Below are 24330 nucleotides of genomic sequence, written 5' to 3'. Positions count from 1 at the left end.
TAAGACAGAGAGGGGAGGGAAAGGGAGGGTAGGCCTGTCCCTGGGGGTTTCCTGCAGCGATGTGCAGGAGGGCAAACACCCTGGGGATCCCTCCAGAAGTAGCCCAAGCCCCCAGGATGGCCACAGATGTGAGTACTTCCAGGGCTTGCTTGTAGACACTGCCAGGGCCCAACTGCCTGTCCTCCAGATCACGTGGACAGCACGGTACGGCAGCCAGGCCGGTGACATCCAGCCAGCAGAAGTCCAACAGGAGGTGGTGGTTAGCTACCTTCCCCTTAGCCACATTGCTGCCCAGATCTATGACTTGTGGACAGGCATCCAGTGGGGGGCTCAGGTCTGCTTTGCCGAGCCTGATGCCCTGAAGGTCAGTCTGCCTCTCTGCCTGCATGGGTACCTGAGTATGTGTGCAAGGGCATCCCCAAGTGTATATTTGTGTCTATGGGCCCTGTGTGTGCATTCGTGAGTGTGTGCGTTTCCTGTACATTTATCAGTCAGAATTCTTTCAGCTACAATTAGCACAGCCTGACTCAAATGACCAAATAAGAAGGGAAACTGATAAAATTACATAAAGGAAGTAGAGTTAGAGTAGTTCGGTGGGTCCACCATGCTATCAAGGATAGGCCATCCTCAGAATAAGGTCACAAGATGGCCACAGCTGGCCACAGTGCTGCACTGCATCCCAATCTCATAAACTACACTTATTCTTTGGAACCTTATTTTAACCATGAGGAGAATTTTCCCAGAAGCCCCCTAGCAGATTTCCCCCCACCCAACATCTCATTGGCCCAAATGGTGTCACATGTCCGTTCCTAAATCAGTCACTGCTTAGGGGAATGGGAGTATCATGTTAGAGTGAGACTAATAAAGATTCACTGCCCCAGACTAGGAGGGCACTGAGGTACTTCGGAAGCATCTGGCCACTCTGATACCTGAACTACATCAGAGTTCTGTTAGCTAAAAAGGGCAATGAGGGGATGGCTGTTGAGTCACAGCCAATAGTATATGACACAAGTTGCATGGAGATGTGTGTGCACCTGTATGAGCATCTGTGTGCAGGATGCCTGTGAGGTGTGTGCATACTGACTCTGGTGCAAGGAGCTTCCTGGTCCCAGCTGGCCCTGAGCTAGCAGGCCTATCTCTCTCTGGGGGTGAACAGGGGAGCCTGGTGAACACACTGCGGGAGGTGGAGCCCACATCCCATATGGGAGTGCCTCGGGTGTGGGAGAAGATCATGGAGCGGATCCAGGAGGTGGCGGCTCAGTCTGGCTTCATCTGGCGCAAGATGCTGCTGTGGGCCATGTCAGTGAACTTGGAGCAGAACCTCACCTGCCCAGGGAGGTACAGAGGGCTGGACGGCAGGAGGCCTGGGGAGTCAGCAGGGTTGGGTCATAACCTCAGTACACAACCAAGGATCTGATAGGCCAGGCTTGTCTTAGCCCCACTAACCTGTCGGCTCTGGAGATCCCCGTACAGAGGTCCTGTCCTCTTCCCAGATTCCCACAGGAGACAGTCACCTCACCTTTGGGTTCTGACTGGGAGGACTGACTTACTCTTTCTGAGGTGGATTCACCTCCCTGGGAGCAGCTCCTGACACAGACTCCTGAGGGTCTCCTGACCTCAATAGGTGGCTAGAGAAGGAGCCACCGTGATGAGGGCTTTCCATCATCCCAAGTAACCATTCGGGTCTCTCCCCCACAGCCTTTTGACTGCTTTTTAAATTCCCACACAGTGCTGTGGGAGGGTCAATGGCAAAAATCTGGCCTGTTCCAATTTGGAAATATCTTCTGTTACTACTGTGTCTGTGAAACTGTATCATGTCTCATGAGACATGTCTACACGTGTCTGTAGACCTACAGCTTCATTTACACAGATATAAAAGTGAAGATGCACGAGTGACCCATTCATGGGCTTCAAAGGGGATCATACATGTTTGTACATGTGTGCCCATGCATATATACTTCAAGTCTCTGCACATGTGTATTATTGTATGCGCAGACTTTCACACATCTGGGTTGTTGCCCGTGTTCCTGTATACAATTGAATCTGTTTGTCTGATTTCCTGGCTCGACATATTTGCACACAACTACATGCACAATATGCACACTCATGTTCAGAGGCAAGGCCAATATTAAAAATATTTACCAATGGGTTTGGCATTGGCACTAACCAATCAGAACAGGTAACTGGAATGGCCAGACCAGTGTGTACCCACTGCATACCCACCCTTTTAATGCGAGTGTTTGTATGTTTTCTTCTGTGGACCATACTCCTTCTCCTACCAGTGATCTGAAGCCCTTCACAACCAGACTGGCAGATTACCTGGTGCTAGCCAAGGTCCGCCAGGCGCTGGGCTTTGCCAGGTGTCAGAAGAACTTCTATGGAGCAGCCCCCATGACCGTGGAGACACAGAACTTCTTCCTGGGCCTCAACATCCGCTTGTATGCAGGCTATGGCCTTAGTGAGACCTCAGGCCCCCACTTCATGTCCAGCCCCTACAACTACCGGCTCTACAGGTGTGGCCCAGGTTGCAGCACATACACATGTCCACACACCCTTGCACACCCCTTGGTGTTCACCTGCTGATTGGGTCCCAGAGCCTGGGCCACTGGACTGTGGGGTCTCCAAGATCCAACAGTTCCATCTTGGGCCAAACATCTTGGCCAGGCTTCAGTCTCAAGGAGGTGGTCTCTGCCAGTGTCACATGGGTCTGTAATTGAAAACAGCTCTACAGCCCAGGGGCCGCTGATCAGGGTTCTGATGGAGGAATTTCTCTTTGTCCCCTCGCTCCAGTAGAGTGGGGTGTGTTAGAGTGTCCCAGTATCGCTGATGGCCCAGGCGCCATTTGAGGGGGGAATCTGGGGGACAAGGCCAACCCTCTAGTGGGCAGGGAGGGCAGTCAGTTCTGGGCAATGAGTTGAAGGATCATCTGTTATGCTTAAATATCTCCCCTCACTGCCTGCCTGTCACAGTGCTTGAAGTTGTCCCATTAGGATTTTACTCATTCATTCATTCATTCCCCTACAAACCTTAAATTGGCCCTACCTCTCAACTCTAAGTCCCTTATTAAAATACAAATATCCTGGGAGGAGACACCTTCTAGCCATCAGTGAAGACTGAGAGGTTGGGCTCACGATGGGAGCTGATCCAGGGCTTGGAGGAATGGGCTCCCTCTGACCACGCCCCTGGTCCCTCCACCCCCAGCTCTGGCAAGGTGGTGCCAGGCTGCCAAGTGAAGCTGGTGAACCAGGATGCAGAGGGCATTGGCGAGATCTGCCTGTGGGGCCGCACTATCTTCATGGGCTACCTGAACATGGAAGACAAGACATGTGAGGCCCTCGATGCCGATGGCTGGCTGCATACAGGCGATGCTGGACGCCTGGACGCCGACGGCTTCCTCTACATCACTGGGCGTCTCAAAGGTGAGCGCCAGCTGGTTTGAGGCTGTTTTGGGGCATGGGAGAAATGATACTGCCACCACTATTTACACCCACTACTAATACTGAACCCTTACAAAGTGCCATGCACGTTGACTGACATCATTTTACTTACTAGTGTCTCCTGTGGGGCAGATACTATTATGAAGCCAACTCATTAATGAGGACACCCAGAGAGGTTAAGTAACTTGCCCAAGGTCATCCAGCTGGTAAATGATGGAGCTGAGATTCAAACTCTCTAGAGAAACAAGGCAAGTCTTTCCAGAAGATTCTAGGGCATAAATATGTATTTTTATATGCAAACACAGATATGATGTAGAGTACAATGCAAATTGGATATAAAATTTAAAGTAAAACATGAGATGTCAAAGAAATTTTCCATGAAGAACTTGGCTTTCCCGGGAAAGTAAGCTGGAGACTTCCCCGTGGAAAGGGTGCTTTGTGTACTTTGAAGGAGCGAGCAGATGTAATGCCGAAGCATCCATGTGGGAATCCTCCCACTCCCATCCCCATCCCACAGCCTGGCCCCAGTTTCCCAGGGGAAACTGAAGCTCAGTGAGTGGGTAAACAACTTTCTGGAAATTACACAGGCAGGTGTGCGTGCAATTGAGCCTGGGGTTCTGCTGGTTACAGAGGGTTGGCTCTCCAGGCAGAGTTTGGGTGCCCTCGGCCTGAGCCTTGGGATGGACTGGACATCCTGGTGTTTGGGTCTTCGGATGTGCAGGCCAGTGAAGCCTGGCTGGTGCTCCCGCCTGAGGCCCAGATGGCCCAGGAGATGCCTGCCCAAACTGTAGTGCTGCTTGGGTGTGCCGAGAGCACTGCCTAGGATTCTCCAGGGTGACGGCAGGTGAAGGGAACCTGTGTCCCTGCATACGGAGGGAGAGTAACCAGAAAAAAATTCAACCAGAATTGGACTTCCTTTTACAAGCAGTATGATGAGAGGTAGGGGCCCAGATACTTTTTCTTCTTATAAATATCCAACTGAACCAGCACCACTTCCAGGAAAGACCATCCTTCCCATTGCCCTACAGTGCCACCTTTGTCATAAATGAAGTGACTGTTAGGAGAGGTCTGATTTTGCACTTTCTATTCTCTTCCATTGGTCTATTTACCTATGCGTGCATGAAACTCCAGTGTCTTAACTTCTGTGTCTTTATGATAGGGCTTGATATCTGGTTGCATTAGTCCTATAGCTTGGTCTTTGTCTTTAAGACAACCTTGGCTAGATTCGTACTGTCAATTTCCTGAAAAAACTGGCCAGGATTTTGATTTTGATTTCATTGAATCTACGGATTAATTTGGTGTGAACATACATCTACAATCTTAAGTCTTCCAATCCATAAACATGGTACATATTGCTCAACTCTGTAGAGATATATTTAAAAAGATGAACTAGATAATTTTCTAGGAAAATGTAACTATTTTCAGAAAAGATAGTAAATTTAAACACACTTATTTCCATGGAACTAATAGAGAAAGCTCCCCCCACCACATATACAAAACACACAAAGCACTGGGCCCAGCAGTTTCACTGAGGAATTCCAATGATATTTAAACTGTTTCAGAGCATAAAAAAGAAGGAAAACTTCCAATTTTTTAATGAAGTGAGTATAACATTGATACCAAAATCTGAAAAAAGATTATATTTAAAAAGAAAACCATAGACCAATAACTTTTATGAATATACATGCTAAAATCCTGAATAAAATATTAGCAAACAGTATCTAGTGGCACATTAAAAAATAACCCATCATGACTAAGTGGGATTATTCTGGGAATGCAAGGATATATAATATAATTAATCATATTCATAGATCTAAGGAAAAAAATTTTATGATCATCTGTACAAATACTGAAAAGGCATTTGACAAAAATCAGTACCGATTCATGGAAAAAAGCACTCAATAAAAATAGAAATAGATGAATACTTCCTTACATAATAAAATGTATCTCTCCCAAACCAAAAGTCAGCATCAGTCATAAGTAACACAGACTCAATCCCACTAAAGTAGGGAACAAGACAAGGATGCCCACTATCACCAGTATTATTTAACAGTATTTGAGGTACCAGCCAATGTAATTAGACAAAGAAAGAAATTAGAGTTGTAAAAAGTTCAAGGGGCCGGCCCAGCGGCACAGCGGTTAAGTGCGCACATCCGGCTTCAGTGGCCCGGGGTTCGCCAGTTCGGATCCTGGATGTGGACATGGTACCGCTTGGCAAGCCATGCTGTGGTAGGCGTCCCACATATAAAGTAGAGGAAGATGGGCACGGATGTTAGCTCAGGACCAGTCTTCCTCAGCAAAAAGAGGAGGATTGGCAGCAGATGTTAGCTCAGGGCTAATCATCCTCAAAAAAAAAAAAGGTCGAAAGGAGGAGTTAAAGCTATCATTATTTCTGTATAATAAAATCACGTGTATAGAAAAACCAAGAGAATTTTGTATGGAATCAGTAGCTTCCATTTGTACAAATAACAAGTTTAGAAGATAGAATAAATTAGTACATCTACAATAGCAATAAAAAGGATAAAATATTTATACATAAAGAATTGAAACCGTATAACAATTCGAAGAAAACATTAGAGAAATCCTTTATAACATTGGAATGGGGAAGTTCTTTCTAAGTATGACACAAAATACAGGAGCCACAAAAAATGACCAGTGAAATTTTACTACATTAAAAATAAAACAAAGGGCCAGCCCAGTGGAGTAGTGGTTAAGTTCATGTGCTGGGCTTCAGTGACCTGGGGTTTGCAGGTTTGCATCCCAGCCATGGACCTACAAACTGTCATCAAGCCATGCTGTGGTGGCATCCCACATACAAAACAGAGGAAGACTAGCACAGATGTTAGCTCAGGGCCAATCTTCCTCACCAAAAAAACCCACAACAACAAAACTTCTATGTAGTCAACTCACCCTGAGCAAAGACAAATGACAATGCTAGGAAAAGATATTTGCAACTCATATTGTATTGATCAGGGTCCCAGGAAGAAACAGATGGTTTACAAAAACAAAACCCAAAACATGCTATAGCTCTCCATTTGCTTAGGTCTTTAATTTCTCTCAACAATTTTTATAGTTTTCAATGTAGAGATTTTTGCACATCTTTCCTTAGATTTACTCCTAAGTATTTTTTTGTTTTGTTTTGTTTTTGTCTTTTACTTTTTATTAAGATTATGATAGTTTACAACCTTGTGAAATTTCAGTTGTACATTATCATCAGTCATGTTGTAGGTGCACCACTTCACCCTTTGTTCCCACCCCATTATCCCCCCTTTCCCCTGGTAACCACCAATCAGTTCTCTTTGTCTCTATGTTTGACTTCCACCTATGAGTGGAGTCGCATAGAGTTCATCTTTCTCTATCTGGCTTATTTCACTTAACATAGTACCCTCAAGGTCCATCCATGTTGTTGTGAATGGGACGATTTTATCCTTTTTTATGGCTGAGTATTATTCCATTATACATATACTACATCTTCTTTATCCATTCATCTGTTGATGGGCACTTAGGTTGCTTCCATGTCTTGGCTATTGTAAATAATGCTGCAATGACCATAGGGGTGCATGGGACTTTTGGAATTGCTGATTTCAAGTTCTTTGGATAGATACCTAGTAGTGGGATGGCTGGGTCATATGGTATTTCTATTTTTAATTTTTTGAGAAATCTCCATACTGTTTTCCATAGTGGCTGCACCACTATGCATTCCCACCAACGGTGTATGAGAGTTTCTTTTTCTCCACAACTCTCCAACATTTGTCACTTTTTGTTTTGTTTATTTTTGCCATTCTAATAGGTATAAGGTGATATCTTAGTGTAGTTTTGATTTGCATTTCCCTGATGATTAATGATGATGAGCATCTTTTCATGTGTCTATTGGCCATCTGTATATCTTGTTTGGAGAAATGTCTATTCATGTCCTCTGCCCATTTTTTGATTGGGCTGTTTGATTTTTCGTTGTTGAGTTTTGTGTGTTCTTTATATATTATGAAGATTAACCCTTTGTCGGATATATAACTTGTAAATATTTTTTCCCAATTAGTGGGTTGTTTTTTTGTTTCAATCTTGTTTTCTTTTGCCTTGAAGAAGCTCTTTAGTCTGATGAAGTCCCATTCGTTTATTCTTTCTATTGTTTCCCTTGTCTGAGAAGACATGGTGTCCAAAAAGATCCTTTTGATACTGATGTCAAAGAGTGTACTGCCTACATTTTCTTCTAGAAGCCTTATGGTTTCAGGTCTCACCTTTAGGTCTGTGATCCATTTTGAGTTTATTTTGGTGAATGGTGAAAAAGAATGGTCAATTTTCATTCTTTTACATGTGACTTTCCTGTTTTCCCAGCACCATTTGTTGAAGAGACTTTCTTTTCTCCATTGTAGGCCCTCAGCTACTTTGTCGAAGATTAGCTGTCCATAGATGTGTGGTTTTATTTCTGGGCTTTCAATTCTGTTCCATTATTCTGTGCACCTGTTTTTGTACCAGTACCATGCTGTTTTGATTACTGTAGCTTTGTAGTATGTTTTGAAGTCAGGGATTGTGATGCCTCCAGCTTTCTTTTTTCTCAGGATTGCTTTGGCAATTCGGGGTCTTTTGTTGTCCCATATGAATTTTAGGATTCTTTGTTCTATTTCTGTAAAGAACATTATTGGGATTCTGATTGGGATGGTGTTGAATCTGTAGATTGCTTTAGGAAGTATGGACATTTTAACTATGTTTATTCTTCCAATCCATGTGCATGGAATGTCTTTCCATCTTTTTATGTCATCATCAATTGCTTTCAAGAAAGTCTTGTAGTTTTCGTTGTATAGGTCTTTCACTTCCTTGGTTAAATTTACCCCAAGGTATTTTATTCTTTTTGTTGCAATTGTGAATGGGAGAGTGTTCTTGAGATCTTTTTCTGTTATTTCGTTGTTAGAGTATAGAAATGCTACTAATTTATGTATGTTGATTTTATACCCTGCAACTTTGCTGTAGTTTTTGATTATTTCTAATAGTTTTCCAATCAATTCTTTGGGGTTTTCTATATATAATATCATGTCATCTGCAAACAGCGAGAGTTTCACTTCTTTACTGCCTATTTGGATTCCTTTTATTTCTTTTTCCTGCCGAATTTCTCTGGCCAAAACCTCCAGTACTATGTTGAATAAGAGTGGTGAGAGTGGACACTCTTGTCTTGTTCCTTTTCTGAGAGGGATGGCTTTCAGTTTTTGCCCATTGAGTATGATGTTGGCTGTGGATTTGCCATATGTGGCCTTTATTATGTTGAGGTACTTTCCCTCTATACCCATTTTACTGAGAGTTTTTATCATAAGTGGATGTCGGATCTTGTTAAATGCTTTCTCTGAATCTATTGAGATGCTCATGTGGTTTTTGTTTCTCATTTTGTTAATGTAGTGTATCACGTTGATTGACTTGCAGATGTTGAACCATCCCTGTGTCCCTGGTATAAATCCCACTTGATTGTGGTATATAATCTTTTTAATGTATTGCTGTATTCACTTTGCTAAAATTTGGTTGAGGATTTTTGCATCTGTTCATCAGTGATATTGGCCTCTAGTTTTCCTTCTTTGTATTGTCCTTGTCTGGTTTTGGGATCAGGGTGATGTTGGCTTCATAGAATGTGTTAGGGGATGCTCCATCTTCCTCAATTTTCTGGAATAGTTTGAGAAGGATAGGTATTAAATCTTCTTTGAATGTTTGGTAGAATTCTCCAAAGAAGCTGTCTTGTCCTGGACTTTTATTTTTCGGGAGGTTTTTGATTACTGTTTCAATTTCTCGTGATTGGTCTAGTCAGATTCTCTATTTCTTCCTGCTTCAGTTTTGTTAAGAATTTATCCATTTCTGGGGGCCAGCCCGGTGGCACAGTGGTTAAGTTCGCGCATTCCACTTCTTGGCGGCCTGGGGTTTGCCAGTTCAGATCCCAGGTGCAGACATGGCACCGCTTGGCAAAAGCCATGCCGTGGTAGGCATCCCACATATAAAGTAGAGGAAGATGGGCATGGATGTTAGCTCAGGGCCAGTCTTCCTCAGCAAAAAAAAAAGAGGAGGATTGGCAGTAGTTAGCCCAGGGCTAATCTTCCTCAAAAAAAAAAAAAGAATTTATCCATTTCTTCTAGGTTGTCCAATTTGTTGGCATATAGTTTTTCATAGTATTCTCTTATGATCTTTTGTATTTCTGTGGTATCTGTTGTGATTTCTCCTCTCTCATTTCTAATTTTATTTATTTGAGTCTTCTCTCTTTTTTTCTTAGTGAGCCTGGCTAAGGGTTTGTCAATTTTGTTTATTTTTTCAAAGAACCAACTCTTTGTTTCATTGATCCTCTCTACTGTCATTTGTGTTTCCAGTTCATTTATTTCTGCTCTAATTTTTATTATTTCCCTCCTTCTACTGACTTTGGGCTTTGTTTGTTCTTTTTCTAATTCTGTTAGGTGTCGTTTGAGATTGCTTATCTGAGATTTTTCTTGTTTATTTAGGTGAGCCTGTATTGCAGTGAATTTCCCTCTTAGGACCGCTTTTGCTGCATCCCAAACGAGTTGGTATGGCGTGTTTTCATTTTCATTTGTCTCCAGATAATATTTGATTTCTTCTTTAGTTTCTTCAATAATCCATTGTTTGTTCAGTAGCATGTTGTTTAATCTCCACATTTTGGCCCCTTTCCCAGCTTTATTCTTGTAGTTGATTTCTAGTTTCATAGCATTATGGTTGGAAAAGATGCTTGCTATTATTTCAACCCTCTTGAATTTGTTGAGGCTTGCTTTGTTTCCCAAGATATGGTCTATCCTTGAGAATATTCTACACCCACCTGAGAAGAATGTGTAACCTGCTGTTTTGGGATGGAGTGTTCTAAATATATCTATTAAGTCCATCTGGTCTAGTTCTTCATTTAATTCTATAATTTCCTTGTTGAGTTTCTGTCTGGATGATCTGTCCATTGGTGTTAGTGGGGTGTTGAGGTCCCCTACTATTACTGTATTGTTGTTGATATCCCCGTTTAGTTTTGTTAATAACTGCTTTACATACTTTGGGGCTCCTGTGTTGGGTGCATATATATTTATAAGTGTTATGTCATCTTGGTGGAGTATCCCTTTTATCATTATATACTGTCCCTCTTCGTCTCTCTTTATCTGTTTTGCTTTGAAGTCTACTTTGTCTGTTATAAGTATGGTGACACCTGCTTTCTTATGTTCATTACTTGCTTGGAGTATTGTGTTCCATCCCTTCACCCTGAGTCTGTGTTTGTCTTTGGGGCTGACATGTGTTTCCTGGAGGCAGCATGTTATTGGGTCTTATTCTTTAACCCATCCTGCCACTCTGTGTCTTTTAATTGGAGAGTTTAATCCATTTACATTTAGAGTGATTATTGAAATTTAGGGGCCTAATGCTGCCATTCTATCGCTTGTTTTCCGGTTCTCTTGCATTTCCTTTGTTTCTCACCCCATGATTTTTGGACTACCAATTCAGGTAGGTAGTTTTCTATATTGGCTTTCTTCTTATTTGTAATTTGCGTCTTCATTCTTGATATTTGTTTAGTGGTTACCATGTGGTTTGTATAAAACATCTCATAGATGAGATAGTCCATTTTCTGATAGCCTCTTATTTCCTTAGATTAAGCCATTCCATCCCTTTCCTCTTCCCCTTCTAGGTTGTTATTGTCAGATTTTTTTTCCTTCTTGTGTTGTGAGTTTGAGGTTAAAATGACAAGATTATATTTATTCTTGGTGTTTCCCTTCCTTTTATCTTTAATGTTATACTTAGCCTTTGCTAACCTGTTCTGATGCAGAGCTGCAACTATCTGATTTTGTCTTTCTTCTTATTTCCTTTGCTCTGGGTTTTGTAACCCCTTTCCTTGTTTTGTTTTTTCAGGTATGAGGGTCTTTCTGGGCATTTCTTGTAGGGGAGGTCTTGTGGCAATGAACTCCCTTAAATTTGTTTATCTGGGAAAGTTTTTATTTCTCCATCATATTTGAAGGATATTTTCGCTGGATAGAGTATTCTTGGCTGCAAGTTTTTGTCCTTCAGAGTTTTGAATATATCATTCCACTCTCTTCTAGCCTGTAAGGTATCTGCTGAGAAATCTGCTGACAGCATTATGGGGATTCCTTTGTAGGTTATTTTTTCTGCCTTGCTGCCCTTAGTATTTTCTCTTTGTCATTGACTTTTGCAAGCTTCACTACTATATACCTTGGGGTTGGTATTCTCACATTGATAAAGTTTGGAGATCCATTAGCTTCTGTCACCTGGAGTTTCATCTCTCTCCCCAGGTTTGGGAAGTTCTCAGCCATTATTTCTTTGAACAGCCTTCCTGCCCCCTTCTCCTTCTCTTCCCCCTCCAAGATACTTATAATCCTTACGTTGCATCTCCTAATTGAGTCAGATATTTCTCAGAGAGTTTTTTCATTTCTTTTTAGTCTTAGTTCTCTCTCCTCCTCTATCTGCAGCATTTCTACATTCCTATCTTCCAAATTGCTAATTCTGTCTTCCATATTATCAACCCTACTGTTCAGAGAGTACAGATTTTTCTTAATTTCCTCCATTGTGTTCTTCATCTCCAACATTTCTGATTGGTTCTTCTTTATAGTATCAAGCTGTTTTGTGACATAGCTGCTGAACTCATTGTCTATCTGCATTCTCTTTTATCTCATTGAATTTTTTAATGATGGCTATTTTGAATTCATTGTCATTTAGGTTATAGATTTCAGTGTCTTTGGGATTGTTTTCCGGGTACTTGTCATTTTCCTTCTGTTCTGGAGATTTAATATATTTTTTCATACTGCTTGATGGCATGGATTTGTGCCTCTGCATATAGACAGAGTTTAGTTACTGCTTCCACTTGCTTCTACTGGTGTGTGGGGGGGGTGAGGCAGAGCAGCAGCTGTGTAATCTGCACCAACCAGGATCCCTGTCAGCTGTTGCTGACCAGACCTGGGCCCCTCCTCGTGATCACAGTGGCCCTGTGGAGTCTCTCGTCGGCTGGGGGGACAATCGCAAGGGGGCCTTTGGGTTGCTGGTACCTGCTGTCACAGACTGCCTAGACATGCTCCCTCCTTAGGGTCTGCAGCAGTGTTATGGGCTTTCACAGCGGCCAGGAGCAGGTTCACCTAGACTCGCAGCTCTGCCACTGTCAGGGCCCGCAAGATCTCACTTGTCCACTATGGTCTGCAGCAGAGCTATGGTTATCTACTGCAGTCTGTGGTTAGCTCACCCAGCTGTGCTACTCCTGCCCCAGGGCCTTCCAGGCATGTGATTGCTGGGAAGGGTCTCTCCGCTAATGCCAGGTAGAGGCTTTCCCTGCAGCTGCTGTGAGACCGTGGATTTTCCCACTGGGGTATGGAGCAATCGCGGGGGGCTTAGGTAGGGCTGTAGTCACCTGTTTCAACCATCGTGCCGCTGATGCACATGGACGCCCGCCCTTGGTGCCATGGCGATTCTAAGAGTGTGTCAGCCAGTAGAAAGTCACTTGCAGGTACTAGGCTGTCCAGGGGTTGGAGAATTTTCACTTATCTCCACCTCCACCCAGGGGGAAGTCCGTCCACCTTCTGATGTATAGCAGCGCGGGTCTCTCAAGCGTCCTGAGATGCCGTGTGGATATCCTTAGTTGACCGATGAATGTTCAGTTAGTTGTAGTTCAAAAGGGGAGAGACAAAGAAAACTTCTCACTCCGCCATGTTGCTGACATCACTCCTCAGTATTTTTTTGATGCTATTGTAAATAGTGTCATTTAAATTTTTTTTCTATTTGTTTGTTGCTAGCATATAGAAATGGGATTGATTTTGCATATTGGCCTTGTGTCAAATGACCTTGATGAGTTCACATATGAATTCTAGTACTTTGTATATTCTTTCCAATTTTCAATGGACACAATCAGATCATCTTCAAATAATGTTTTATTTCTTCCTTTCCATTTCATATGATTTTTTTTTTTCTTGCTTTATTGCACTGGTTAGGACCTCCAGAATAATGGTGAATAGAAGTGGTGATTGTGGTCATTCTTATTTTGCTTCTGATCTCAGGGGAAAGCTCTCGATATTTTAAGTATGTTTCGTATGGATTTTTTGTAGATATTCTTTATGAGATTAAGGAAGTTCCTTCCTATACCTATTTTGCTAAGGGTTTTTATCATTCATTTATAGTAATAGATGCTGGTAAGAACGGGGGGGTGATAAAAGAGCAAGAATGAGGTAGCAATGATGAGTGTATGCGTGAGAGGCTGCATCCTGCCTTGCCACATGTTTCCGGGGTCTATCTTTTCCTCTCTGCCCCACTCCTGCTTCCCTAAATGAACTCTGATCATCTGAATTTTTGTCATGCTTTCCTCTCTGGCCAGCTCGCCCCTTGAATAACCACTCTTTACCCTGGTCACCAGAGTGTCCTAAAACTTTGATTCCCAGCCATTCAGTGATTCCCACCTGTCCAGGCCAGCTCCTCAGCTGGCATTGGAGGCCTCTGTCCTTGGCCCTGCTCCCTTTCCAGCCTTTCCCTCCCTGTATAACCTGAAGCTCCCTAAAGGCCTGTGTACTTCTGCATATGTGCACCCTCTGCCTGTCAAACCCAATTCATGCTTAACATCCACTGCCCCACTGCACTGTGAGCTCCTTGCAGTTAGGGACTGTTTTATTCTATTCTGTGCCTGATGTCAACACAGGACCTATGCACAGAATGTGACCAACTTATCTTTGTTGAATTAGACGTAACTGGGGAGATAGGAGTACAATCTAGCTAAAATCAGTCAAGGTGTATTTATTAAATGCCTATTTATTACCATCTAGCCTGAAAGTAAGACATCATTCAGAGAACAGAAGACCAGTGCATTGAGTGCCCAGTACCTGGCCTTGCACACTGAGACAAAAAAATATTTGAATAGAAGAATGAACCAGTGGATGAGTGGATGGATGCTATGAGAAAAGGTCAGAGAAAGGAGAGTTAGTGTGTACTGGAAGAGTTGGAGGAGGCTTCTTGAAGGAGGCCACTGAGTGGGTCCTTGAAGAACAGGCAGTCTGTTGGGCAGATGGAGAAAAGGGGAGAGTATTCATTGGGAAAGGTATAAGCCGGGTGAGAGGTACCAGAATAGGGTGGGTCAGAGCAGGGGCTCTGGAAATGCACTGCACTTAAATCTTAGCTCTGCCATGTGAACTTGCACAAGTTACTTAACCTCTCTGTGCCTCAGTTTCCTCATTTGTAAAATGAGAATACTGCCTGCTTCTTTATAGGCCTATTGTGAGGATTAAATGAATTACTGTACAGAGAGCATTTAGCACAGTGCCTGGCACATGCAGAGTGCCTTATAAGTGATGGGTGACAGTTATTAAGCAAAGGCAGGGAGGGGAATGACATGGTTATTCAGGGGTGAGGGGGAGGTCCATTGAGGAACTGGGTCTAGCAGAAGGGGGTGGTACATGAGGTGTCTGAGCAGGCAAAGTCTCCAGTAATGAGGAGAGGAGAGTTCAGTGACGAGCAGAAGAGTGGGAGCCATGGGCGAGAATTTGTCCTCTGGGAACTGCCATCACCCCCCGCAGGTGTGAGGTCCTTCTGAGAGCCTGCTTGTCAGGGGGCATCTCTGAACCTCCCCAAGTCTCCAATAGTACTGCCTACTGCTCTGGCCTCCCCAGCTGTGGCCAAGACTTGAGTCTTGGTTCAGCCGGGGCACCTGGACTAAAGCCTGTGCTGGGGGCCTGGCCTTGCCTCCCCAGAGTTAATCATCACAGCCGGCGGGGAGAATGTTCCCCCCGTGCCCATTGAGGAAGCCGTGAAGACAGAGCTGCCCATCATCAGCAACGCCATGCTGATTGGGGACCAGAGGAAGTTCCTGTCCATGCTGCTCACCTTGAAGGTGTGTCTGGGGGTTCTGGCTCTGGAGAAGCAGCCAACGGGTGGTCTGGGGGTCTGACCCAGACAGAAGCTATGTTGAGCCCAGGACACATCTGGATCTCATGACTTCATTCTGGTATAACTAGCCAGTACTGCCTGCACTAAGGGGTAGCCGTAGCATGTGGAAGTTCCTTCTGTCCCCAGAGGTACAATTAATAATATGCTGCTGTGATGATCCTTAATGTGTACTACAACATGTTTACAAAGTGCTGCTGCCCTCATTCTCCTCAGCAGATACTCAGTCTCCCAGGATGGTAGACAGGGCAGGAGTTATGGTCCCTGTTTTAAGTTATGACTTCATTGGCTGACATCTTCTAGATTTCTGACCACTGCTCCTTCCACCACCCCATAGGGCTCAACACAGTCAGGGTAGCATCCTACTCATTCTAGAGCCAACTCTTTGAAACAGAGCTCACAGTGATCCATATCCTAGATGTTAGCAGTAAGACCTCCTCCAAGACCAGGACTTATGTCTCATGGAGTGAGGCTTGGTCCTGATCTGGTCTCTGGCTTTTCAGTGCACTCTGGACCCAGACACCTCTGACCCAACTGATAATCTCACCGAATGGGCTGTGGAGTTCTGCCAGAGAGTAGGCAGCAAAGCTACCACAGTATCTGAGATCGTGCAGAAGAAGGATGAGGCTGTCTATCAGGCCATTGAAGAGGGGATACAGAGGGTCAACATGAATGCAGCTGCCCAACCCTACCACATCCAGAAGTGGGCCATTCTCGAGAGGGACTTCTCCATTTCGGGTGGAGAGTTGGGTAGGTTTTTTTCTTTTCACTATTCCAGGGGGTGTGGGAGGGCAGAGGCCATGACAGAACCAGGGAGGTGGCTATTAGGAAGCAGCCATAACAAGCAGAAGGTCACTGTCAGCACTTTAGATGACACCCACCTCCTTCCCACGGGAAGACATTGAATACTCAGTGCATGGGCTTGTGGTTGTGTAGAGCCTATTAAACGTATAAGATACGTGCCGGAACTTATTAATTTGAAGACACAACATTTAATTTTGCTTTCACTATGGGATCATTTTCCCTTGAAATCACCTAATGGGACCACCAGGCAGACATCATGGCCCTATTAGTGTTTGGGCTGGAGTCACCTGGCTCTAGAGGTGAGACCACCATAATCTTCTGTAAAGTCAGCTCATGCGACAGGTAAAGGGATGAAGCCCTTCTAGACTATGGTCCACAGAACCAGAAAAGGCCTCTGGTATGGCCTCAGCTAGATGGATGAAGTTGCTCCTGGCTGTAGCATCTTAGGGTGTGCACAGCACAGGAGGAGGCGGAAATGGCTTCTTCAGTGAGATTCCCTGCAACCCATCAAGGCTGAACCCAGATGCAACTATCTACAGTAATGCTGAGCTGCAATCAGAGACCTTGAGTTTATCTGGTTGTCTGGTGCTAACAAGTTGAATGCAAGGTCAACCAGATAGAAGATGTCTCCTCCAAGCAGTTGATATAAATGATTGATTTTGAAGTCTCCAGTTACCAGCCAACTGTGAGTTAACACAAAAAGGACTTTAAACTACCCAGGACCTCAACTCAGAGCTCTTTCAATCTTTAGAGGGGGGAACCTTCAGAAGTGGGGAAAACCTCTAGAAAAGACGTAGCAGAGGCCCTCACTAAGCCAGGGCTTTCCCCTGCCCCATCACAAGCCATCAAAGCATAATATCCAACGTTGGATGAACTTCCACTGAAACGCGGGGATGATCTGTATATTAGTTACCTATTGCTCTGTAACAAATTATTCCAAAGTTTAATGTCTTAAAAAAATAAACATTTATTACCTTAAAGTTTCTGTGGGTCAGGAATCCAGGACAGCTTGGCTGGGTGGTTCTGGATCAGGTGTCTCACATGGTGACAGTCTAAACGTTGGCTGGGTGGCAGTCCCCTGGAGCTCAGAGGGCCCACTGCCTTGCTCACTCAGATGGTTGTTGGCAGGCCTCAGTTCCCTGTTGGCTGTTGGCCAGAGACCTTAGTTCTTTACCAGTGGATCTCTCCACAGGCTGCCTTTGTGTCCTTGCAACATATTAGCTGGCTTGCCCCAGAAAGAATAATTCGAGAGACCAAGACAGAAATTATAGTCTTTTGCTTGCCTGAATCATTTATTCATTCAAGGGACAGAACAGAAGATGCACTGAGGATCAGAAATGGGTGCAGGTCAAGGGTAAGGTGGATGTGGCTTTTACACCACTTTACTATGTATCTGAGAAAAAGTGCAATCTTTCATAACCACTCTCATAAGTGACATACCATCACGTCCTCTGTATTCTGCTGACCACTTAGACCAGCCCTGGTACAAGGTGGGAGGAAACTATAGCAAGAGGTGACTGCCAGGAGCAGGCATCACTGAGGGCCATCTTGGAGGCTGGCTACTCATCTGTCTCCAGAGTTAGAGGATTCTCTGGGCCTGGATCTTTACCACTCACCTTCTCAGAGCCTAGGCCTCACTCATTTCTTCCAATTTCTCTTGTAGGTCCCACAATGAAACTGAAACGGCTCATAGTTCTGGAGAAGTACAAAGATATCATTGATTCCTTTTACCAAGAGCAAAAGTAACAGGGGCCGTGCTTCCGCAGTTTCTACTGAAGATGGCAGGCCTTCCCAAGTGTTTTCCTGAGCTCCAGGTCCTCTTCAGTCTGGGTACACGGACTTCTGGCAAGTCTGTTAGGTCTCCAGGTCAGGATACAGCAGTGATATCTACATTTTCCAGGTCTTCTGCCAACAATAGCTGACAATTCTGAGAAGTTTCAAGTGTGGGTAGTTTAATTCTGTTTAAGTATTGCTTTTTGTTGAAGTGACAAGTGAGATCAGCTTTCCTTCCAGAACTAAGGGCTGACAGTTTTTGGCCTTAGCTTCAGGTAGATTTACCAGACTGCCAGCTCACGTAACAGGCTAGCCAGTGGCAGGCTGTGTTGGAGGAGGGAGGATGGGGGAGATGGCTCATCTTACTAGTGTGTGCTACGGGGAAAGCCAATAATTATAACTTACCTAACGGCCTTTGCATCTCAGTGGACACTGCCAACCCTACCGTCCCATTACCAGGGACTTCCTCACTACACACATGCCAACTGACCTGATGCTTAATAAAACTGCTGCTGCCTACTTGATTGTATTTAATGTGTAATTTGAATATTAAACTTTTTAACAGAACTGCCAACAAGTACCTGATTTTTTTGTCAATTGAGCAGGTGGGATCAGTCCAGAGAGTAGTGGGTATTTAACCCACAAGACTGTGTGCAATAGGCATATGAGTGACCACTAGTGCCCTGGAAAAAGCAAAGGTGCAGGAGGGGGTCAAGCGGAGCATTCTAGTAAAAGCAGCCGACTCGTGCTAGTCTGTCCCCACCACGCCACCCCTTCCACTCTGAATACCTCAAGCAGCCACTTAGCAGCAAACTGAGCCAAAATGACTAAAGCATCTAAACAAGAAACAGTAGAGAAAGCATATATCTCAACCAGTTTTGGAATTCTTTTATTTGTGTGAACCCAAGAATCACTGATAATTAGCACAATCCAATAAAACACAGGAAGCAGCAGCTTAAAGAAATTAAAATACATCTAAGATTCTAAGTCCGGTTACAAGCCTAAAAAAGAACCCAGGCAGAGATATCTGTTGTTGTTAAGAAATCCCCTTGTGACCTGGGTACATTTTGCAAAGCCACAGGTTACAGTGTTACACAAGGGGCAAGGGAGGGCATGAGCTACCTTTGATGTGAGGCCAATGGGTAACTGTTCATGAAAACAGTAACTTACTGCCCAAAGATTAAGAAAACTCATGCTGGGGCAGGGAGTGGAAGGGGCAGGGGAGATGCCTGAAGGTCAAAAACTGAGCCCAAGCCCCAGTATGGCACAATTTTATGTATCCACTCAGGCTGAGTCTGCTCCAGTCTCTGCAATCTCATCTTGTACTGGTGGTGTTGAGGTGGAGGGTAGTGATTTGGTGCTTTGGGGAAGGGAAAAGGCAGCCGTTAAAATATAAAATTAATAGCCAGCATCCCCAGTTCCTCAACTGCAGCCAAAATATACGTGGTCAGGCCTTTTAGCAGTATCAGCTGGAGTGTGGTCAATTTCCAGACGGTGACATGCGTGCTGCAGAAGAGTAACTGCACACAATGGTAGCTCCCATGTCTGACTCAAGAGTGGCAGTCCAGGGGTTCAAAGGCTGTGATGCTTAGTGTGTCCAATGAAAAGAAGTACCACCCCTTCACTTCATTAAAAGCTCTCAGAAAGTATAGTAAATCTCAGGATAACAAAATAATTGAATACATAATGCATTTCTGTCTTTGTACCAAATATATTACCTACATCTTATTAACAAAAATTACATCTCTCATTACATATTTCTTAGATCAGAAGACTTTATTCATATTCAGTAATTCATGTAAAGGAAAAAATCTGTCCTAATTCTACATCACTAAGAAATATACTGTATTCCCTTTTTTTGATGTGAACTTTCCTAGGAAATTTCTCTTGTGCCCATTTAGTTTTATAAGAATGTTGTCTTGTGCTGTTATGTCAATATTCTGTTTTATTTCTATTATATTTTTCATAAACAAGGAAAACAGTTTTTCTTTAAAAAGTTAGATGTTTTCTCTTATTAATTCTGTCTCATGATATTTACAGCTGAGGAAAAACTGTTTTAACTTTAGTGTAAAATGGTTAACAACAGCAAATGATAAACTGTAAACACAGACATTTAATAAATAAAACAAGCACTTGAAAAAGTCCTTTGAAAGCAGACCTAGGGACATTACCTGCATCCTTTGTACATATTTTAAGAAAAGGCCAGATCTAAAAATGTACTGTCAAGAAACAAGCAAAGCAAATGCATACATAATGGGAGGTATTCTAATATAACTTTATGTGGTGTCCATTAGGAGTGACTGATGCAAACACCATTTGAAGCCTTAATCTAAATCTTTTACTCTGCGACAGATTTCTTCGGTGAAGTCTGAGCATTTTGCACTGCCTCCCAAATCTTTTGTTAAGCTCTGAGAAAAGGAAAAACCAAAAAAAAAAAGACATTTATTTAAAGCCCTCTGTGAGATAGCAGCTGAGCAAGTTACCTGGCTGCTCTTTCATTTAGTTCCTCATTTCCAAGTGAGGCCCCAGCCCCCCACCAGCCACCTACCCCAAGAGGATTGGGAAAATCCAATTAGATAGTGACACAAAAACCCTCTGAAAAGAAAGAAATGCTCTCGCTACAAAGGGAAGCAGGGAGGCTTTCCCAAATTGTCCCTTCATCTATACAATAGACCCTAAGAACATCTGATTATGGACATTTAAATGAAAGAAAATACAAACAAGAGATTTCATAAATCCCTTGAATTTTTAAAGTTTAAAAAACCTAAGACATATTTTCACCTATTTTTGGAAGATGGGGAACAAATACTAAGGTACACTAATGCTTAAACTTCCCCCTTCAGGAAAGAAATTCTTCCATACGGCCACTCTGTTTTCTATCAGCTTATCTTCTCTTTACTCCTCAACAGATCTCAATATATTTAATTCTCTTGTCTCACTGCATCCTACACAATTAAAAGGGCCCACTGTGTAATTTAGGCATCTCTCTGCTGCACTCTATAGTGTGGCTTCTCAAAGAAAGCATCAGAATAAAAAACAAAGTCACATGCCCTTCAATATGACTATCAGGTTGTTACAAATAAGCTTGGATTTCTTATATTTTGGCCATAAGAAGTAATTTCAAATTATAGAATTTTTTAAAAAGAAGGAGCCAACCTTGAAGACATTATGCTAAATGAAATAAGCCAGTCACAAGAAGACGAACATTATATGATTCCACTTATATGAGGCACCTAGAGCAGTCAAATTCATAGATACAGAAAGTAGAAGGGGGGTTTCCAGGCACTGGTGGGGAGGGCAGGAAATAGGGAGTTACAGTCTAATGGAAAGAGAGCTTCAGTTTAAGAAAATGAAAAAGTCTGAAGATGGATGGTGGTGAAGGTTGCACAACAATGTGAAAGTACTTAATACCACTGGACTGTACACTTCAAAATTATTAAAATGGTCAATTTTATATAATGTACATTTTACCATAAATAAAGAAAAGAGAGAGACCTCAGATTAGGGATCAGCCATTAAGGTTCAGCCTTGTGAAGCCATGACCTCCTCCGTGCTCCTCTTACTTTCAAAATAATCCATCACACCCCTTCTGTGGGCCACAACTGCTTATGGAAACACTGAAGCTTGTTGGGTAAAAGCCAGACTGGGTGTGAACCCCAACTTTGCCATTTAAAAGCTGTCAGACTTTGGACAAATTACTTAATCTCTGTGTGCCTCATTTTCCTCATCTATAAAATGGGATTAATTATAGTATCTACTTCACAGAGAGGAAGAGAAGATTTGCTGAGATGATATATATAAAGAACATAAAATCATCTAAGTATTCAATTAATGTTAGCCATTATCATTACTTTTACACAACTTCTGTATTACTTTTGTACTATAGAGCACAGACTATAACATATAACACCACTGTATTAGAGACACATCTGCATCTCTATCTACCACTAGCTTCTGAACTGAGCTCCTTGAGGCCTGAGACCTTACCTTATTCCTCATTTTATTATATTCTTCATACCTTATAACGTACACAATAGATGTTTGTTAGGAGGAGGAAAAAGTTCCCTAGAAAGTTAATGGACTTGGCCAAGATCACACAGCTAACAACAGGGTAACTAAGCTGGAACCGGCTCTGACTCCCAAACCACTGCTCTTCCCAGTGCACACTGATGTCTATCAGTGCTTCTCAACCCTCTTCTGATGAAACATGTGGCTCCTCCCTTCAGAAAATGCACACGTGTGCACGCATACCCTGAGTTCACTCAGGGAGCCCACATTAAGAATACTTGTTCAACATCAGATCCCTTGGCCCTCTTGAGACCCATCACCTGTTCCCTTCACTCAGATAAAACACAGGGAAGAAATGTATTCTACCCAGAACAAGTGTGGCAAGATGACTGATACCTTTCCGTCCTTAATTGTAGCAAAACATGCAGCCTCAATTCTTGCTGCGTGGTCAAAAAGTCCCATGTGGCGCAGCATCATCACAGCACTGAGCAGGAGGGCGGTGGGATTGGCCATGTCCTTGCCTGCAATGTCCGGGGCGGTCCCATGAACCTACCCATGGAGAAAAACAGCACAATCAGGAGAGAGACAAGAACAAACAGCCCTCTTCCAGGGAAGCTGGCATCTTAATCATCTTTCCTCACCAATGGAAACAGTTACTGAATAGCTACTGTTCCAATTTATCAGACAGAGATCTTAGAAATAAAGCCTCAGAAAAATAAAGAGCTAAAGTAACCTTTTTTTAAATTGCAAAAATATAGACTAACAATCTTTTCCAATCAACCTTTCGTAAAATATTTTTTTATTTTAGTTTGTTTTTTGCTTTTCTTTGAGGAAGATTAGCCCTGAGCTAACTACTGCCAATCCTCCTCTTTTTGCTGAGGAAGACTGGCCCTGAGCTAACATCCGTGCCCATCTTCCTCTACTTTATACATGGGACGCCTGCCACAGCATGGCTTGCCAAGCGGTGCCATGTCTGCACCCGGGATCAAACTGGCAAACCCTGGGCCGCCGAAGCACAACGTGCAAACTTAACTGCTGCGCCACCAGGCCAGCCCCTGTAAAATACTTTAACTGAGGAAGGATACATAATAAATAATAAGGATACACAAATAAATTAGAGAGGAATGAACGAATAAACCAAGCTTATATCAAAAATCTAAACAAAGCATCATTTTCTTTCGACAATTGGAAAAACTCAAGAGTTAAAACATTTATGCAGATAACGCCTCCTAGGGTCTCATGCCATTCTGACTCGAATTCTGCTTCAGGCGTCACCAGGGTCCTTACCGACTCAAAGATGGCAACCCCGTTGGCTCCAATATTGCCACTTGGTGTCACACCAAGACCTCCAATCAATCCCGCACACAGGTCACTAGGGGCAGAAAAGCACTTCAAAGGATGTTTTGAAAAATCAAGCATCTCACCTAGCATTCAGACTCCAGGTTTTAAATACCATTCTCCAATAAAAGGAAGCAGGGCTCTGTGGAGAAATGGCTGATGCCAGGACTACAGTTAGGAAAAGAGAGGATGAGGCTGAAGCATCTTACTGTGTCAGAAACCTAATGATGGGCTGCACCAAGAGGACACAGGAGACGGCTCAAAGGGACTCCCACTGGCCAAGTCGGGACAGCACCAATACAAATGAGGAGAGTGATAGATATAGCCATTGAATAAAATAGAAACCATGGGCCAAACTGATATAGATAATTAGGCAGACAAATAAGAGAGAAGAAAAAGCTTATCCTTACAGTAGAATGTCAACTAATAAACGTAGAAGGAATAATGGACTTAGAAAATCACCATATGGCCAGCATCGTGTGTGTGTAGAGAGAGAGGAAGAAGAAAAAGGAGGAGGAGGAGGGGGAAGGGAGGGAATGGGAGAGAAAGAGAGAGAGTAACAAAGTGTGGTAAAATGTCACATTTGGGGAATGTGAGTGATGAGTACACAGGAATTCTTTGTATCATTCTTGCAGCTTTTCTCTAAGTCTGAAATTATGTCAAAAGCTACAAAAAAAATTGTAAAAATGACTACCCACCTACCTAGCTATACAAAACACTGAAATCAACTAACTCATAAAACATCTGAAAACCGGGAAAAGGGAACTAACGATTAGGGAACAACAGCCCAGAGGTGATTTGGCAAATAAATGAAAGAATAACCCAGCCAACTTGTAATCACCTGTATCACCACTTGAATTATTAGAATTCAACTAATATCTTATAACAAATGCTGTATTTTATAATATTTGATTGAAATTTTTAAGCCATAATTTGTCCTAGGATGTTTATAAATAAATATATGCTAAAAGGGTGCAGCTAGACTCACCTTAGGATGTCTCCATACAAATTTGGCATAACAAGAACATCAAACTGGGACGGATCTTGGACCATCTACAAGGAATGGATTTGTGCATTTAGCAATCAAAAACAGCACACC

The 24330-nt window shown here is 43.1% G+C and overlaps 2 protein-coding genes across 10 annotated transcripts in view; one reads left to right on the top strand and one right to left on the bottom strand.

The window, feature by feature from the left end:
- Positions 1-19881, top strand: part of ACSBG1 (acyl-CoA synthetase bubblegum family member 1) — a 61193-nt gene extending 41312 nt beyond the window's left edge. The window contains 7 exon segments of the mRNA XM_014856424.3: positions 188-364; positions 1157-1338; positions 2283-2513; positions 3202-3419; positions 15116-15255; positions 15812-16058; positions 17776-19881. Of these exon segments, the coding sequence (XP_014711910.2) occupies positions 188-364; positions 1157-1338; positions 2283-2513; positions 3202-3419; positions 15116-15255; positions 15812-16058; positions 17776-17858 (1278 nt within the window). The 3' untranslated portion in view covers positions 17859-19881.
- The window catches only part of IDH3A (isocitrate dehydrogenase (NAD(+)) 3 catalytic subunit alpha), a 40214-nt gene continuing 34633 nt past the window's right edge, over positions 18750-24330 (bottom strand). For all 9 annotated transcript variants that reach the window (XM_070504382.1, XM_070504381.1, XM_044763824.2 and 6 more), the window contains 4 exons: positions 24220-24284; positions 23181-23265; positions 22290-22442; positions 18750-20293 (listed from right to left, as the gene is read on the bottom strand). In XM_070504382.1, the coding sequence (XP_070360483.1) occupies positions 20210-20293; positions 22290-22442; positions 23181-23265; positions 24220-24284 (387 nt within the window). In that variant the 3' untranslated portion in view covers positions 18750-20209. The remainder of the gene's footprint in view (positions 20294-22289; positions 22443-23180; positions 23266-24219; positions 24285-24330) is intronic.

This window comes from Equus asinus, chromosome 2 (genome assembly GCF_041296235.1).
Source record: "Equus asinus isolate D_3611 breed Donkey chromosome 2, EquAss-T2T_v2, whole genome shotgun sequence".
In the NCBI taxonomy this organism is placed as follows: Eukaryota; Metazoa; Chordata; class Mammalia; order Perissodactyla; family Equidae; genus Equus; species Equus asinus.
Note: the sequence above shows the minus strand (reverse complement) of the source record. Positions and strands in the feature narration are given on the sequence as shown.